Source organism: Gracilinanus agilis, chromosome 4 (genome assembly GCF_016433145.1).
Source record: "Gracilinanus agilis isolate LMUSP501 chromosome 4, AgileGrace, whole genome shotgun sequence".
In the NCBI taxonomy this organism is placed as follows: domain Eukaryota; kingdom Metazoa; phylum Chordata; class Mammalia; order Didelphimorphia; family Didelphidae; genus Gracilinanus; species Gracilinanus agilis.
In genome coordinates, this window is record NC_058133.1 from 276,274,838 (window position 1) to 276,293,482 (window position 18,645).

Sequence of the window (18,645 nt, forward strand, 5' to 3'; positions counted from 1 at the left end):
CGGCGCTGTGGCCTGGCCCGCCGCGCGGCCCAGGTGTCCTGGGAGCCCCAAGCCCCGGGCCCTGCGCGACGAGTAATGGCTCCGGTTCCGACTCCGGCTTCGGGGCCTCGGCTCATGGCGCGTGGCCCGGGACCCAGGTGGGCCCGGGCTGGGCGGAGCACGTGCCCCGGGTCTTCCTCTTTCCTCCCGTTCCCCTCCTCGAAGCCTTCTCTCCCTGCCTCCCTCGGGTTGGGCGGGCGCTGGTTACCGCCCCTGGAGCCCCGGCCGCAAGGCCCGCTTAGCTGCTGCGGAGAGATGCGGCTCCGGCTCGGCTCGGGCTCTGGCGGCCGTGCCGGGGAGGGCGGCCTGTTTCCACGGCAACGGTTGCGTCACGGCCTCTCGCCCCACCCTCTCCCAATCCAATCCTCGCTTCACTGACTGGTCATCAGTTTACCCCGAGCCCGGGACTGGGGAACCGGCTTGGGACAGCCCCAGCGTCTGTCCATCTAGGCCGAGGGACTTAGGAGCGGAGGCAGGGGGGAGGGGGATCATGGGCGAGGCGATCCCTCCCGCAATGGTGGAGTTTAAAGCTGGGAGGGTAGATTGCTGTCAGGGTCACCTTCCCTCCGACCCTCTGGTAGGACTGGGGTCACTGAGGTGCCCACCTAACTGGACCGAGGGTCCGGGAAGCCCACGATGCCTGCGCGAAGAGGCGAGTGTATATGTGTGGAGGCGGCCCCAGGGTCGTCCACACACGAACCCACCCCCAAGCCCGAGGCCTCTACTCCAAGTGAGTTGGGTCTCTCAGTTTCCTGACCCCGCAGTCCTTCCCCAGGCCCTTTAATTCGTTCCGGCCCACCCTTGACTCCTCCTCCCTGGCATCACCGCCCCTCTCCGCCCCGCCCCTCTGCTCTCCCAGCAGCAATGACGCGCAGCGCCTCCAGCGTGGGGATTCCGTGGGCCTCCTCCGATTACCCAGCTCCCCCCGCGCCTGACGGGCAGCCGAAGGGAGGTGTCCTCATTCTACAACTTGGACTTTTGCCGCTGTGCACCACCTTCCTCAAGGGGCTTCTCTGAAGTATTCACATATGTCCGCATGGAAGGCCCAAGTGGAACACGGTGGTAAGGGAAGCGTTAAAGGTAAAGGTGGGAGCAAGAAATTTGAGCACCTTAATATTAGCAGGTGGTGTTCAGTCGCCTCAGTTGTGTTCTACTCTTTGTGTCTCCATTTGGGGTTTTCTTGGCAGATTTTGCAGTGACCTTTTGGAGCTATACCTGCACCAGGCCTATGAGTGTTTGTCCCAAGGCTATGAGCGTCAAGCACTCCTCATACTGGGGCCCACGCCTGGAGAGCCTCCCCTAGCCAAAGCACCCTACCTGAACCCAGAAAGTACACAAAGCCTTGCTAGAGTGCTCCAACAAGGTCATGGGCAAGCTGCCAGCCCCAGGGTGATCTAAGCAGGAGATATACACAACACAGCAAGCTCTAGCTGCAACAGCTAGGGGCTGAGGAACTTGTCATCCTGGCCTGGGGGATGGAGAGAAGGGATTGAGAAGGCAGGTGTTTTTTTTTTTTTTTTTTTTTTAATTAAAGGTTCTTAATGGCTTGGGGAAGTTAGGCAGCACAGTGTAAACAGAGTCAGGCCTAGAGTTGGGAGGGCCTGGGTTCAAATAACCCTCATTGCCTAGCCCTGATCACTCTTCTCCTGGGAACCAATACCTTATTCTAAGACAGAAAGTAAGGGTTAAAAAAAAAAAAAAAAGCTAAAGGCTTGTACTCCTGAGTCTGAGGAAAGGGTTCCTGACCCCCAGCCCTGAAGATCTGTCCAACTGACCTGTTCAGTACCACCTTTCTGCACCATCTATTAGATGGCTCTAGCCATTTACTATCTGCATCCTGTACCTACCATGGTGGTGGTGGGGTGAAATGGTAGGGAGGATAAAAATTTTTAAAAAACATTTTTTTCTCCTTTCTATCAGATAATTTTGCAGGTGAGAAAATAGGCAAACAGGGTCAAGTAATTGCCCAGGGTGACACAGTGCTCCCAAATTCAGGTCCAGGTCATCTTGTTGCTTAGGCAGCATGTGGAGGGCCCTCAGAAGACTCTATGTGTGTGTGTGTAGGTGTAGGTGGCACAATGGATAGTGCCCCATGCCTGGAGTCAACAAGACCCAAGTTCAAATTCAGCCTCAAGAACAGTTCCCCAGAGCAAGTCACTTAACCTGTTTACCTCAGTTTCCCCAAATGTAAAAGAGAGAAGGATGAAGTATTCATAAAGTACTTGGCATAGTGTCTGACATTCAGTGGGTGCTAAGTAAATACTTATTCCCTGTGATCTTGAGTAATTTTCTCTCACTGAACCTATTTTATCTGTAAAATAGGTCTAACGTTGGCCAGTCATGGCACTCAACTGTAATGGTGCTTTGTAACTAGGAAGCAAGGTATAAGTGTAAACTATTGTTACCATAATTCCCCAGAAAAATGCAGACATGGGAGACAGCAGACAAGGGAGAATGCTTTCTGGCTGACTTCCCTGGAAGTCCAGAGTTAGTATGGCACCTGTGCTCCTGAACATGAGTTCAGTATTGAAGAGCTGAACCCAATGGTTTGCTCACTTAAAATCTCAGCAGTGTTGAAAGTAGTTATCACCTTGTCCATCCAGAGTTACCTTTAAGTTGAGATGTGCTTTAGACCCCACTTCTCAAAGGTTTTGGGTAAAAGGATGCACAAAGAGTCTCACCAGCTAATTTATACTGAGGAAAGCCAGAAGTCCCACACATCTGTACTAGACTTTCTCCCCTTTTTCCAACTTCCATAGGAATTTCAATGGATTCGACCACCTAGCACCCATGGCCTCTCTTAACCAACTCAACTGTCTGTGCCCTTTTAAGCTATTAATATGAAAAGAAAGTCTTAACAAAAATTATCCCTGGACAGTGAAAGAAAGCCTGCATGTCTTTGCATTGCCTGTAGTACGGTATATATTCTGGGAAAGGTTTAGATCTAAGTTCAATGCTATATGCACAGAAAATATAACTTGTTCTGGAAAATTCTGCCAATTTTCAGTTCTCTTAAGATGTTGCCTTCCTGTTTTAAACCTATTAATCCAACTAGTTTGCTGAACCTTGCATCTCTGCCTTGCTTTTGCTACTCAGTTTTCTGAACCCTGTATGTTTACACATTTATGCACCAAGAACCAGAAGAGTCCCTAGGTACTCCACTCTGGTTCCCCCAACCTCCACACTTCCTCTCCATGACAAAAAATGGATGTGATTGCCTATAAAGAAAGGGATATTTTATAACCAGCAGTAGAAGTGTTGATGGCAGGGCAGGCCACTGGAATAGTAGCTGAATTTCCAGATCCCAATTAATCTTTTAATTATCAAGTCTATAATTGGCAAGGTGGTACAGAGAGAATGAAAAGGGGGGGGGAATGGTGAGGGGGGGCCCAGAGGGCCCGACATACTTTCTCTCCTGGAAGGATAGCCCTGATTCTGGGCAAGGGGCTCTGGGCCTTCTACTCTTCAGAAGCTGAGAAGAGATGCAGGGATATTTGAGGGAGAGTTCGTAGCTCCACAGAAGCCCCAGCCCCATCAAAAAGACACAGGTCACCAACAATGTCCTTTAATCCTCTTCCCACGATGCTGTGGGGATCAGCAAGCTGAGTGCATTTGGAGGGGGTATGTGAGAGGACTGGGATGGGGTCAGTGAGGCTGTAGGGTCAGGGCAACAGCCTTGGCTGTGGCATTGAGCACAGCAATAGGGAGCCCGGCAATGGGGATATCCCGAGGGACTCTCTGGATGGGGGGAACGTTGGGACCCTCAAGGGTGTCCAGGATTCCTGAGAGAAGGAAGAGAGGAGGTGAATGCTGGGGAGGGATGGAGAGCTTTGGCTGGCTCAGACTGGGTACTGAATCATAACCCACCATGGATACTATCCTTGGACTGTGAAGGTCATTCTTAGGTACCTAGAACCCTGGGGAATCTTCTTTTCTTAAAATTATAGGGTATTTGAACCCTCTAGGACAGTGATGGGCAAACTTATTTAAAAAGGGGCCAAAGGAAAGGAAATGCTCATCTGTCAGTCTGTTTCTAAGGCAACTCATTCGAAGTTTCATTGTATTATATACCACTCATTGTATTCATCAGATTAGGAATGATGTTGCAAGGCCAGATAGAACATTTCAAGGGGCCTGCATCTAGCCCCCAGGCAATATAGTCTACCCATCACTGCTCTAGGAATTTCATTAATATTGTTTCCTGCATTGAGGCAGCATTGCACCTAACCTAGCCTAGAAAAATGATGACCCTCCTGTTCGGATGGAAGCTCCTTGACAGCAGTAGCGGTTCTCCTTTATATTTCCAATGCAAACGTTAAGTACTTAATAAATGCCTCTTGCTTGCTGAAACAGTTCTTCAAGAGACAGCCTCAAGAAATGCAGGAGGAGTATAAGGAAAAGAGACAGGCCTGGAGCAGACTCCTCCCACTGCCCACCTCCCCCACTTCCTTCCAGGACAAACCAAGAGGAGGAACTAGAAAGAAGTGGGCAAGAATCTCAAAATCTGATGAGACCCCCTCCCCCCTCCATCCCTTCCCTCCTCTCCCTGTCCATAACTTACCCTCCACCACCTTGTGGTAGGCAAAGTGCAGGTAGAGTAAGAAGAGCATGTGCAGGGTAGCCAGGGTCCCGCAAAGAAGTAGCCGTTGTGTGTGTCCCACAGTCCTAGACACTAGCACTGCCACCTGGGGCCACAACGGAGGTCATGGTTCAAATAAAACTGACCCATCCCAAGACAAACATTGTGGGCCAGAAAAAGTGGATGGCAATTGACTGAATGGCGAGCCTAGTGGCCATACCGTTGGTGGGTGGGGGAGAATCCACCCTTTCAAACCCTTCACCCTTCCACAATTCTTTCCCCAACTCACCATGCGCAGGGTGGACAACCCACCGACCAGCAGCCAGAAGAGATAGAAGAGGGCGTGGAGATGGATGTTGTAGGTGATGAAGAGGACAATGCAATGTCCAAAGAGTCCATACCCCTGAGAGATGAGAAGAAAGAACATTTGGTGGCAGGCTGAGGGGAACCTTCCACTTCCACCTGAAGGCTCTGGTAGCACCAAAGCTTGGGTATTTCTGGGGCTAGTGGACGCCTCCCATTCAGGCCCTGGCTGGCTAGGGTTGACTCAGCTGAGTGTCAGAGAGTTTGCTCTGTCCACTGCTGCCCACCCACCCATCAGGGCCTCTTACCAGTAGTGCCAACATCTGTAGCATGGTGATCTGCGAATTACACAGGTAGGCCAAGAAGTAAATGAAGGATGAAACACCCAGCCAGTAGCCAAAGCAGGTGCCAATGGCAGTGCCCATCAGGGTACCTTCCCTCTGTGGGGGAGGGGAGGCTTGATTTAACCCCACAAGGTCTCCCACTCCCATCCTTCTCACTGTTTTCTTCAAGAGTTGGAGTACCATCCAGTCAACTCTCCTGGAGCTGACTTTGTCTCCTTTGTCCCAGTGTTTCCCACTTCATATTTGGTACCCAAGGATGGGGCCTGGAGTTCAATGGGACAACCATCAGCCTTCACCCACCCCATCTGCTTACGATAATGGTGTCAGACGTCTTCATCCCATGAAGAAGGATGGCGACCAGGGTGAACACCAGCATGAGAGGCCCGTAGAGCTCTCCAGCAATTTTCTGTGGAGACACTAGCTCAGGTGGTGATGTTCAAGACTTGCCTTCCCATCTGCCTCCACCCTCACAGGCCCCTGGCTTTTCTTTTGGTGTTCTTTGCCCTGAGAATTGGGCCAGGTTTTCCACCCCACCTTCTAGTGGCTTTTCCCAGGCTTTCTAAACTCCAGCACATCTAAACTATTGCTCCCTCTTGGATTATAATTTCTACTTGGGAACATTTCTGGGGACACTTAATGACAAATGAGATCACCATCACTTACTTGGGGAAAGTTGACCATCTTGACAGGGATCATGGACTCCAGGAGCCTATAAAACAGGAAGTATGGGAGTAGAGCAGGGCTGTGGGGAACTGTTTCTAGGAGGGATCTCTTTCTTCCTTCCACCATATGGAGTGGAAAGTTTTTGAGGATGGTTGGACCAATGAGAAATAAGGTGATCTTGGAGGGGCCTAGCTGGGGGATTGGGAGATTGGAATGCATGAAAATGTGTCTGTGTTACTAAGGGGATGTGGTGGATCTAAGGTTACTGAGAAATGATCTTCCTGTTTCCCCTACAATCACTGGATTTAGAGTTGAAAGACATGATGTAGTTCAACACCTTCATTTTACAGATGAGTAAAAAGATTCAAGGTTTAAGAGGTTTGTTCAAGATTGCAGTCATACTTTCATGTAGTGATTAAAGTTTATAAAGCACCACAGAACAGTCCTATAAGTAGGCAGGATAAGTATTAACTCCTTTTCTTGCCAGTTAGGAAACTGAGGCTGAGAGAAGACCAATGACTTACTCCTAATCTCAGAGCCATTAGAACCTAGAATTTGAATCCAGGTCTTCTGACATCAAATCCAGTTCTCTTTTCACTACACCATGCATTCTATATTGGATATTGAATATTTTCAAATCAACATGTTAAGTATTGCAGACAAAGAGGGGAAAGACACAGGTGCTCATCTTAGAGGGTTGAAAGGATAAGCACCTTAGTGACTATGATAGAAAGGTGGGGGAGAGGAGAGATGCAGGCAAACACCACCCACTTCCTCTTAGAACCTGAGTATTCATGTGAAGAACCATCTAAGGACTGGGACCTTCCTAAGAGCCTGGTCCTGGGACCAACACTGAACTCCTGGCCCTTGGGCCTGCTGCTACATATGTATGGGGATCAGGGACAGCATGGCTACTGTCATGATCCTGAACCAGGTAAAGGAGAGGAGGAAAGGGGCTCTTACCGGTTTCGAACTTGGGCAGGCTCCACATCAAAGTAAGGCCTGAGGATGTCAATATTAGCATAGAGGCTGAAGGCCTTGGAGGCCTGTCTCTTTCCCGCCTGCCACATCTGAGAGAGAGAGAGGGATAAGGAAGGTAACCCACTGAGATTTTACTCTTGTTTCTAGAAACTAGTTCTAGGCCTGGTTGCCTTTTTTTCCATGGAAAAAGTTGCAGATATCTTCTAAGAGAGGAGAGATTCCTTTCTGGCATGATACAGAGGCCATCTTGCCTGAAGATGGGGATGCAAATAGAATGGCTTGGAGTGGATGTAACCTTGCTTTTCCTCAGCCTACTAGAAGCTCATTACTGCTTACTTGATCAGCCACTTGTCGACTTAGTTGTCCCTTAAAACCTTTCATTCCCAGGAATTCTCCATCTTCTTCCTCAGCAGCAGCTGCATCAGCATCCACTTCCTCTTCACGAAGTCGCTGGTGAAGCTCCCCCATGTCTTCGAAGCTGGATCCTGATGTGTCATCCATGTTTTCCATATCAATCACAGCTGAGCCTCCACCCTGTAGGGTCAAAGGTGTACTTAGGACCTCCAGGCTGAATTGGTACTCATATCCCATCAGTACTCTCCATGCCTCAGACTAGATCTAGGCCTGGAAGGCAGAACCAAGGACTCTCAGGTTTCTAGTGAAAGAGGTGGGAATGTGTGTGTGTATGTGGGGCTCAACACAGTTTCCTCTCCATTTCCCACCAGCTAACTACTTTGGGACTTCATCCTAGGTACCTCTCCCTTCTCATCAGCTTCCTTTTGGGTGGCATCTTTTTTCATTAATATTGTAAGCTCCTTGAGGGCAGGGACTATCTTTGTTTTCATTTATATCCTCAACACTGTACTAAGTGCTTAATAAACTGATTAATTGCTCTTTCAGAACCACCTATTCAGCTCACTAACACTGTTCCTTTTTTCCTTATCTGAAGATTGGACTTAGGGGTAGATTGAGGGAGGGGCTGTCCCTCAATTGTTACTATCTGGTGGTTTTGCTAAAGCGTGGTGGGTACACACAGGCACTCACAAGCACACTCTCATTCTCTCTCTTTCACTGGTGTCTTAATGCCCCTAAACAGTACAGAAATCCAGCTGGCATTTCCAGGCTTCTACAATCTGGTTCCTTTCCTTTGCTATTACTTTCATTCATAGAATACCTTTTTTCTAAGCAAACTAGCCTGCTAGTTATTACCACAGCACTTCCCTTCTTGCCTTTATACTTCTGCACAAATGGCATGTCATGTTTGGTAGTACTCTTCCTTTACCTCCAGCTTGCTATACCCTTACTTTGTCCTTCAAAGTTCCACTGAGGCATTGTATTGAAGGGGAATGGAAAGGACTGGATTGACCTAAAGGGCCTCAAGTTGGCCCAGTAAGGAGGATTAATTCCCTTATTTAGTAATTTCTATGGACCCCTTACTATATGTTCTGGGAGATTCAGAGAACATTTCCTTGATTCTTTTTCTGTTCCCTTTAGTTATTAGCCTTAATTTCCCTTAAAATCACTTTGTGTTTATAAACCTTGCAAATTTATTAACCTTACTTCTCTTTCCCTCTACCCAGAAGAATGAAATGTTCTTGAGGATATGGAATGTATCCTATTTGTCTGTGTCCCTAATGCCTAGGGCAGTGCCCAGCATATAGTCAGATGGTGTCTGAATTGGATCTCTCTGGCTCTCCTAAATCTAGCTGTTTGCTGTAAAATCTTGAGACTTCTCAGGCTCAGGCTCTATAATCTAACCAGACAAACTTATTTCCTGTCCTCTGCTCCTGTTTTTTTTTTTTTTTTTTTGTCCTACAGAGGATAAACATTGAGTTTCCTGGGAATGTTTTCTCTCCCAACCTCGACTTCCCTGCCCCAACAACAAACAGAGAGTCTCCCTTGACAGACCAATTGTTCTCCAATCATTCCCTTTAATATTTCCTAAATTCCAACTGAATTTGGTATCCCAGAATACATCCCTTATACTTTTCCACCCATATCACAAAGTTCCCTACACATGGAAAGCTGTCTCTTCCACTTGGTTGATAACCTTCAAGGTCCAGCTTAAATGCTGCCTCTTTCAGGAAACATTTCCTTATCTTCCCTACTGGTCCTTTATTTCTTCTTGGAATTACTTTATATTCACTTAATTTGTACACTTACTATAAACTTTCTTGTCCCCCACCCCAAATTAAAACTTTTTCTCTTTGCCCAGCCTCTTTTATGGGGCCAGTTTTTCTCTAATTTATCACAGTTCTTATGTGCAAGAACTAAACCCCAGAGTTCTCTGAATCTTCCATACAATAAGGGATCCATAGAAATTACTGAAGAAGAGAATTAATCCTCCTTACTGGGCCAATTTGAAGCCCTTCAAGTCAATCCGATCCTTCCCTGTCCCCTTCAATACAATGCACACTCAATACTGCTGACTGGCTACTAACTTTCCAGGTGGGTTGCCTCAAGCTCAAAGCCAGATCCTCTATTTTTCTCCAGCTCCAGGAGGGTCTGGAGAGCTCTTACTACCCTTTGTGGCTGTAAGAAAATCACTTTCCCTGTCTACCGCAGTTTCCCATTCAGTAAGACGAGGGCACCGGAGTAGATGGTTTCCAAGACGCCCCTAGCTCTAAATCCCAGGATCCAGGGTGGGATTTGAATGGAAAGGACACAAATGTGGACAGAAGATCTTGCCCACTGGAGAGTGGCCAAAATGACCTCGTGAGGAATCCCAGACCTCCAGAAGCCCCCTGGAACTGGAGGGTGGCCAAAATGACCTCGTGAGGGATCTCCCGACCTACAGAACCCTAATCTGGGGAGGGTAGCGGCAAGATTGAGGTCCTGGGGCCATTACCTGCATATTCTCCTCGAAGCCCCCCCACTCGGGGGGGGGGCCGTTCCGAGGGCCTCCCGCCGGGGCTACCGGGCTCGCCATGTCCCTCGAAGGTTCCAGTCCCTCGGGCTCGCGCAGCCACAGCGCAGAGGAGTAGGGGAGGGCCCAGCCCCAGGGGGTGGGGGTGGGGGTGGGGGTGGGGTTGGGGGAGACAGGTTTTCCCACACCGTGGGATGCTCCTAGGAAGACGACCGGATGTTTAGGCGACTCCACCCGGAAACTGTAGACGTGGAAACAGGCAGCTCCGTTCAGTCTCGCGAGACCCAGGCGCCCCTTGTCGCCACGACGACGGCGCAAGGAAGCTAGTACATGTGCACTGTGGGCAAGCGCCAGTCACGTGGACTCAAGATGGCGGCCGCTGGAGCAGTGGAGGAAATGCGGAGTCGTGTGGTGTTAGGGGAGTTCGGGGTCCGAAACGTAAGGCTCGAGTGGCAGACGGGGCCGGGATCCATACAGAGGGCAGAGCCCTAGCCCCTAGGCACACGCGACTTCTTTGTTCTAGGTCCATACCACGGACTTCCCGGGAAATTACTGCGGCCACGACGATGCCTGGGACCAGAGTCGCTTCGAGAAGGTAAGGGGAGGCCGGCAGGTGACAGGGAAGCTGGTGAGGGTAGCACAGGGCCCATGAGGCCGAGGGGCTGCACAGGGGCCAAGAGTATACTTTTGGCGGGGAGGGGAAGGCGAGCTCTGGAGGCTGAATAACGTGAACCCAGTCTGTGCAGCAGAATCTTGAACCGATTTAAAATTGTTTGCTGACACCTCCCACCCCCATCGTTTCAGGAATTCCGTGTGGATGTGGTGCACATGGATGAAAACTTGCTGGAATTTGACATGGTTGGAATTGATGCTGCCATTGCTAACGCTTTTCGGAGGATCTTGTTAGCTGAGGTAGTGACAGCACTTATTTTTTGGAGGGGAGCTGTTGTGGAAGGAGGGTGGGTGAAAAGAAAGGAACCCTTCCGTCACACCCACCTTAAACTACTTTAGTTCATCCTTGTAAATTTCTTTGTTCCCTCCTGGCTACATTTTTGTTTTATTTCATTAAAGCGATTAGTTTCTAGAAAATGTTTCATCCTAGGTGGAGGTGAAGAGTATTGTGTTGTATATATCCATTATTTCCACTATTGTGCTATGTTTCCAAGGGTCTGTATTCTTTCCTTGTCCAGGTTCCAACCATGGCTGTGGAAAAAGTCTTTGTGTACAACAATACATCCATAGTGCAGGATGAGATACTGGCTCATCGTTTGGGTCTCATTCCTATTCGAGCGGATCCCCGGCTTTTTGAATATCGGAACCAAGGTAAGAGCTGATTTGTGTAGGTCTATCAGGGAGAGGTTGTGGATTGGCATGAAATAATTTTTGCTCCCTTTTTTCCATATACAGGTGATGAAGATGGTACCGAGATAGACACATTGCAGTTTCAGCTGAAGGTCAAGTGTACTCGTAATCCTCAAGCTGCCAAAGACTCCTCTGATCCCAATGAACTTTATCTTAATCATAAAGGTGAGTGAAGACAGGGCCAAAAAAATCCAGCTCCTCTACTTCCTTATATGTTCTTAAATAAGTTATCTGAGTAGATCCTCAGTCCAGATCTCCTTGTATCTAAATGAAGAGATTGGACTTTTTATGTCTAGTCTAGCTATAAATCCACCTGCCGCTATGTATCTCATCCCCTTCTTCCTTATACCCTGTATCTTTTCCCAAGAGCTGACATATTCTGTCTTATCTTGTAGTATATACCAAACACATGACATGGATACCCCTGGGAAACCAAGCAGATGTTTTCCCGGAAGGCACCATTCGTCCTGTGCATGATGACATCCTCATTGCTCAGCTACGTCCTGGCCAGGAACTTGATCTACTGATGCATTGTGTCAAAGGCATTGGTAAGGATTATTTGGTGCTGGTTCAGCTATGTGTGGGGATTGTTGGTGCTAAAATTTTTGGATGGAAAAAAACTTAAGTATCATTAAGTAGCTTAAGGTGTGGTAGATACGAGTCTGATGACTAACTGGCTTCACCTTCCCATTCCAGGCAAAGACCATGCTAAGTTTTCTCCTGTGGCCACTGCCAGTTATAGATTGTTGCCAGATATTACTCTGTTACAGCCAATAGAAGGGGAAGCAGCTGAGGAACTGAGTCGATGCTTTTCACCTGGTGTCATTCAGGTGCAAGATGTTAAAGGTATTTGTGGAACAGAGAGGGATGCTTTAAGCACTTTTCAGTTGCCACTTTTTCTGATTCTCTTATTTCTTCAGATTCAAAGTATTACATTTCTAACATAACCCCACTTTGGGAATATTTCTTTAGCCCAGTTAAAAGCTATTGACCACAATTTAGTTGAAAAAGTCCTTAAGATTATACTCTTGTGCTTCATTACCAATTTTGTGTTTTCTGACAGACCCAGTAATTTGGTTTATTTTATCAGGAAAAAAAGTAGCCACAGTTGCCAACCCCCGACTGGATACCTTCAGTAGAGAAATCTTTCGGCATGAGAACCTTAAGAAACTGGTGAGGCTGGCCCGAGTACGGGATCACTACATATGTGAGTATTAGAAGTAAGAAAAACAGTAAAAAATTGCAATCCACACTCCTGCCCCACAGTAGTTAGGATTTTCTTTTGCTAATTCTGCAGCTAAATGCTATGTATTGTCTCCTACAATTAAAAATTAAGCTTTTTTTGCAATCTCTATTCTAATTGTATTCCCAGCATTAATTCTTATGTTTTTTACATTACAGTCTCAGTGGAGTCAACAGGTGTCTTGCCACCTGAGGTCCTTGTGAGTGAAGCCATTAAAGTCCTAATGGGAAAATGTCGGCGCTTCATGGATGAATTGGATTCAGTTCAGATGGACTAATTAAATGTCTTGTAGAGACTTATTGGGAGAGAAAACACATGGATGCCCTACTCTGTCAAAATAAATTCTGGGAATTGTCCTGTAATTCCTGATCAGACTCGGTAGGGGTGGGGAGTGTCTCATTGCCATTGCTGACAGTCTTCCCCAGACATTCATGAGCATTTCTGATTGTTCTTTTGAAGTGTCAGCTGTGCAATGAAAAGATCTGGCATACCTATTTGCAACAGTATCTGGTTTTATAGACCATGTTCCCCAAGTCATTGGGGTAAAAGGAGGAAGGAATTGGCAAGCTCATTTTGAGGGAGGACAAATATAAGAACAGCAGCCTTAAGTGCCAAGTGTAGTGGTATATACTATGAGAAAGGCAGCTTGAATATGAAACTTGTGTATCAAACTCAAGATTTTTTACTGACATGCAGAAGTGTGCCTCAAGAGTTAATGTTTCTACAAAAAGGCTCTAAAAACAGTTTAAAAACTAGCATGAAATCACAAGATGTTAAAAAATATCACAACAAAATAAATACAACTGTTCCCCTCATGGCCCCAACCACACATGAGTATATATAAAGAATTCCACTAAGGCAAGTAGTCAAAGCTAGTAGAAGGCATGTTCCAAAATTGCCTCTGTGGTCAACAGAAAAACTTAAAATGCTACAACACAAAATGAGTGTGTGTGTGGAGGACAGGAAGTCTGTGCAATACAGATAGACACATTGGATTTAAAATCTCTTCTCCCAGCTTTCCCCTCTATCCTATGGATCCATGAATTGCAGAATCCTCTTAAATATATTTCCAGCTCATTTTAGATTAGATTTTAGGGGATACAGGAGGCCTGAGTATTCTTTGTTATATCTAGAGTAGGATTTCCACAACTATGGGTGGCTCTTAATAGCCCCAATTGGTACTATTTGTGACCAGGCAATTGGAATTTCAGAAGCCATGAATTCATTAAAGGCACCTGAACTAGGTTAGGTGGGTACAAAGCCACAAGGGCCAAGTCATAGGAGAAAAGGCCACTAGGCTGACCCAGGTCCTAGAAACAGATGCTGCCTAATTCTGTCAATAACCTTGGATGCCTGTAAAGCATCTGAACATGAACTGAACTGGCCAGGGACTGCCTTTTGCTACTGAGGAACCCTTGCCAATGAGGGAATGACATTGAATGGTTATTAGTGATCAGGCTTCCCTTGACACAGGGAAACTAAGGAACTCTGAAGTGAGGACTTGGGCATGGCCAGTCTTTGGAGGGCTTTTGTTCTTGGCCACAGCCACCCAGCAGTAGACAGTCTACACCTAACATTTAAGATGAGTAGGCCATGCATGTATTCCACTTGACACTCCTAATCCAGCAACTAAAGAGTCCCCAAATTGGTGTGCTTCCCTCCTACAACACATGGATTAAAGTTGCCAATAGAGGGAATACGCACTGGGTTCTGTGCCCTAGTGCAGCCACAATGGTGGCAGTGCTAGGACTTGAGTTTGAATGAAACAAACACCCCAACCTCATATTCTATGGAATAGCTGCAAGGAGGGTACTTGGAAAGGGAAAAGGGAAAAACGACAACAAGGGACTATAGTTCTGCTCATGGCTTCTCTTGAAAATGCTCAGATGAGGTGCTCTGAGTGGGTTAGGAGACATCTTGGGAGAACTAGTCAGAATAATGTAAGTCCTAACTCCCTTGAAAATGACATCAATGTAATTACTTCTGGCCTTTTAGAGCCAGTCATTGGCTTTCTATCTCCAAGCCTGGTTCTTTCTCCAGGTCAGCACTGGAAGAGGAGGCAGAGGAGATGGAGCTACAGGTTAGCTACGAGGGGGAAAGAGAAGAGATGACAATGAAGGCCTAGGAAAATTGTTCAGGTGGCCAAGTCAGGGTTCAAAAATGGTGCTCAAGCATCCATCCTCATTTTCCAGCACATCACACTCCAGCAGTGGTTTTGTTTTTTTGAAGAGCGATGGAAGATTCTTAATGTGAACCTCCTTGCGGAATTGTTCTCCCAAAGGTTTCTGTAAGAGACAAGCAAAACTAATATGAAAACCTGAGCAGTGGGGCTTCCTCTGCAAATGGAAAGTTTTATTCTATTTCAGGAACAGACAATTCCTCTCCACACCTTGGTAAAGACTAGTTGGAGACTGCCCTTTTATTTTTGTATCCCAACTCTTAATGGCTTCAGAAGTCAAAATGGGTGAAAGAAAAGGAAATTACTTGTGTCATTCAAAGGTAGAGCAATGAGATGGTTCCAAATTGAAACCTACCCCAATACAGCCAGCAATGAGGCGTTTGAAATGATCTTTTCTGCGCTTGTCATTAATTTTCTGCAGTGTAGGGTTCAACAGCTTGCAGTCAAACTGGTCCAGAGATTCCTTCTGTATTTCTGGGATCTGTTCCATCACTGCTCTCACCTCCAGGTATCTGGGGCGCTGAAAGAATTGAAGATAGGTTTAGGCATCCCTAGGCTTCTAAGTATTAGAGGGGCATAACTGGTAAAATAACCAGGAAAAACAGCAAGAATGACAACTGGAAAGGCATCAGGAACAAGTTGGCAGATTCAAGTATACCTACCAATGCCTCGTATATCTGGAAGGCCAAGTGGACAAGTGCAGCCATACAGCCATCATGCTGCCCATGCATCTGCAAACCTTTCAGCACACTGGTGAAAAACCATGTTACTGCATCAGAGAGGAGTGTTCCTGAGAGTACCTGAGGAAACAATATGAGTCAGCTCCAAATTTCCCCACTCAAGCTTCCTGACTAGGCTAACAAAAGTGCTTAGAAGGGTGCTAGCAGGCCCTTAGAGGCCCTGACTTCTTCAAGGTTAAACAATGGCTATCAAATGACGTTTACTCCTCCTTTTGACAAATAATCTGCCTAGTGATCCTGTTCCTAAAACTTCTCTAGAACTGGGAGAGGAGGGGAGAACTTTACTTGTTTGAGCAGAGGCCAACAGAGCTGGGTGGTGGTTCTCTGGCAAGACAAGGTGTCCTTCCAAGCTAGGGAAGTAAAGGCTGTGATGAGCAGTGCTGTACATACGTCCTAAAAAAGGGAAGAAGAGGAAATGGGCTTTAGTGAGGATTCTGTTTCTTTTCCTAGAAAGAGAATTCCTAATAGAATGTTAGGAGTTAAAAGCCTTGACAAAAGACAGGAGTGAAAATGTGGGGCAATCTTATGAATTATTTCATTTTATGAAGAGAATAAAGATGACAAGAAAGAAGTGGAGAGAGAGAGTGAGCAGAAGAAAGGGCACTACTACCTCTTCTTTCATTCATTTACCTCATGCTTCATTAAACACTTGCCCAGATCTGTGAGTTCAGGCATGGCTGAGGGGGCCACATCTGTGCATACCATCTCTTCATCTAAGAGCAAAAGGCAAAGCAGTTATTAAGCTCACCTTTCAGAGAAGCCCCTTCACATCCTGTTCTAAAGTAAACAGTAGGTAAAAGCATGTTTAGACAACTAGAGAGACACCAAATTAATAGTTCCCATTGTTCTGACTAGGGTACAAAACCCCATTTCCCTTCAAGATAAGAATAGTGACTGCTGTTCTAGAGACATACTCTAGGTGGAGATGGGAGTCAGAAAAAGAAACCTGAAGGATGTTCCCTAGATAGATGGCAATTTGTTCTCCAGTGAAAGGAACAATATTGAACAGTAAGCTTTAAATGTTGGGAAAGCTTTATGCATAGCTAATTCTATGACTAAGGGTCTACCAACAAGCTGCTAGAAAGGCTTAACAAACCTTATAGACACTGCTATGTCATAATGGTCAAAGAGAAAAAGCTGAGAAACTAGCAAAGAAATTGCTCACTTACCCTCTCCATCAGCCGGGGTGCTGGTATTGGTGGTGGTGGTGGTATTGGTAGTAGTATTGTGTTCAGCACCTTTCTTTGAAACACAGCAAACAGCTGTAGAAAAAAGCTAGGTTACTACAAGAAAAAGGGGCTGTACCATAAAAACATAGACCCTTTGGGAACAAAAGTGCCTGTTCTGGCTTCCGGGTTAAGATGGCGGCAGAGTAAGAAGCAGCTCTTAACCTCTCCTGACCGAAACACACAAAACTCCTCAAGGGGACATAAAAACAAGTCCAGACGAACGGAGGAACCCCACAACAGGGCACAGCGTGGAAGGTACGTGGAATCGAGACATTTCCAGGCTAAAAAGGGCTCTCACTCAATCGCGGGCTGAGCAACCGCCCCACCCCCACTCCCTCCACACTCACCTATAGCTCCGAACCCAGCTAAAAAGAAATAGAGCAAGTTTGGGGCACCCATCGAGTCATCGGCAGCTCCGGGACCTGTTCCTGAGAGCAGCAAGACTTAGGACCCCATTAAGTCAAGAACGCACGCGAAATCTGAGCGCGCGGGAGCAGAGAGTGGACGCTGGGCGCAGAGTGCCGGCTGAGCAGAGGCGTGGGTGGAGGCAGACACAGCCAGGAACTAAAGCCTAAGTGGGGAACCAGTGCAGACGGGTATACGACTGTGGAAGTAGCTCCCTGAGACTTGTAAAGGAACCTCCTGCAGAGGATCAAGCAAGGGAATCCACCAGGGGGCTTGACCTTGGAAAAAACTAGAACTCAGACCTCAGGAGCCAATAGATCTCAGACAGACACTGAGCGCGAGGATAAACCTGAGAAGCTGCTGGGCTAATGATGGCTAATCAGTCACAGGAAATTCAGAAGAGAAAGAATAATAACAAAAAAAAGAAGTCTTTAACACTCGACAGCTTTTACACAGAGAAAATCCAGACAACTGAGCAAACAGAGGAGGAGAACAACCAACCATCCAGACCCTCCCCAAATAAGGAAAACTCCTCACAAGCTATGGAAGAGTTCAAAACTGAGATTTTGAGGAAAATGGAAGAGATCTGGCAAGAAAATAACAGTTTAAAAGGTAGAATCTTGCAACTGGAAAGCGAGGCTCAGAAACCAAATGAACTGATAAGCAAATTGAACACAAGAAATGACCAGATTGAAAAGGAATACCAGAAGATTATGGCCGAAAACCAGAAGATTATGGCCGAAAACCAAAAGATTATGGCCGATAACCAGAAGATTATGGCCGAAAACCAAAAGATTATAGCCGAAAATCAATCCCTAAAGGCTAGAATTGAGCAAGTAGAAACTAATGATCTCTCAAGACAACAAGAACAAAACAAAGCCAAAAGACTGAAAAAATAGAAGGAAACATGAAATATCTCAATGAGAGAGTGACAGACCAAGAAAACCGGTCTAGAAGAGACAATTTGAGAATAATTGGTCTTCCAGAAAAACCAGAAATTAACAAAAACCTGGACTCTATACTAACAGAAATAATTCAGCAAAATTGCCCTGAAGTCCTACAACAAGAGGGCAATATAGACATTGAAAGGATTCATAGAACACCTGCAGCATTCGATCAAGAAAGGAAAACACCAAGAAATATCATTGCAAAATTCTAGAGTTTCCAAGCAAAAGAAAAAATCTTACAAGAAGCCAGAAAGAAACAATTCAAATATCAAGGAGCAACAATCAGGATCACACAGGATCTGGCAGCCTCAACACTAAAAGACCGCAAGGCGTGGAATACAATATTCAGAAAGGCAAGAGAGCTGGGCCTGCAACCACGGATCAACTACCAATCAAAATTGACTATATATTTCCAAGGGAAAGTATGGGCATTCAACAAAATTGAAGAATTCCAGGTATTTGCACAGAAAAGACCGGGGCTAAATGGAAAGTTTGATATCCAACCACAAAAATCGAGAGAAACCTGAAAAGGTAAATAAGATACAGAGGGGAAAGAAAGAAAACTTATAATTTTTAAATTTGCCTTTTTAAGGGCCTCAGTGAGATCTAATTATCTGTATTCCTTTGTAGAGAAATGTTATGTTTAATTCTCTGTAGTGAACTCTATTCACTATTATAATATTCACTATTATAGTAATCAGAAGAATAATTAACAGGGTGAGGGTGGAACACTAAATAATCTAAGATGGCATGGGGGATGGGAAA

The 18,645-nt window shown here is 46.2% G+C and overlaps 3 protein-coding genes across 3 annotated transcripts in view; 1 reads left to right on the forward strand and 2 right to left on the reverse strand.

Moving 5' to 3' along the window:
- Positions 1–3,588: 3,588 nt before the first annotated feature.
- On the reverse strand, positions 3,589–9,984 carry YIPF3 (Yip1 domain family member 3). The gene is made up of 9 exons (XM_044672723.1): positions 9,758–9,984; positions 7,246–7,443; positions 6,892–6,998; positions 5,929–5,974; positions 5,579–5,671; positions 5,230–5,361; positions 4,908–5,021; positions 4,601–4,724; positions 3,589–3,821 (listed from the first exon to the last, which is right to left on the reverse strand). The coding sequence occupies exons 1-9, from the start codon at positions 9,836–9,838 to the stop codon at positions 3,685–3,687; spliced, it is 1,032 nt and encodes a 343-aa protein (XP_044528658.1). The 5' UTR covers positions 9,839–9,984; the 3' UTR covers positions 3,589–3,684.
- Positions 9,985–10,105: 121 nt separating this feature from the next.
- POLR1C (RNA polymerase I and III subunit C) lies at positions 10,106–12,870 on the forward strand. The gene is made up of 9 exons (XM_044674695.1): positions 10,106–10,213; positions 10,299–10,370; positions 10,580–10,687; positions 10,966–11,098; positions 11,183–11,302; positions 11,533–11,685; positions 11,834–11,983; positions 12,228–12,344; positions 12,539–12,870. The coding sequence occupies exons 1-9, from the start codon at positions 10,106–10,108 to the stop codon at positions 12,655–12,657; spliced, it is 1,080 nt and encodes a 359-aa protein (XP_044530630.1). The 3' UTR covers positions 12,658–12,870.
- Positions 12,871–13,039: 169 nt separating this feature from the next.
- XPO5 (exportin 5) overlaps positions 13,040–18,645 on the reverse strand; it is a 67,834-nt gene continuing 62,228 nt past the window's right edge. The window contains exons 27-32 of the mRNA XM_044674694.1: positions 16,469–16,561; positions 15,930–16,012; positions 15,585–15,692; positions 15,222–15,359; positions 14,915–15,079; positions 13,040–14,665 (exon numbers count right to left, since the gene is read on the reverse strand). Coding sequence (XP_044530629.1) covers positions 14,528–14,665; positions 14,915–15,079; positions 15,222–15,359; positions 15,585–15,692; positions 15,930–16,012; positions 16,469–16,561 — 725 coding nt within the window. The 3' untranslated portion in view covers positions 13,040–14,527. The remainder of the gene's footprint in view (positions 14,666–14,914; positions 15,080–15,221; positions 15,360–15,584; positions 15,693–15,929; positions 16,013–16,468; positions 16,562–18,645) is intronic.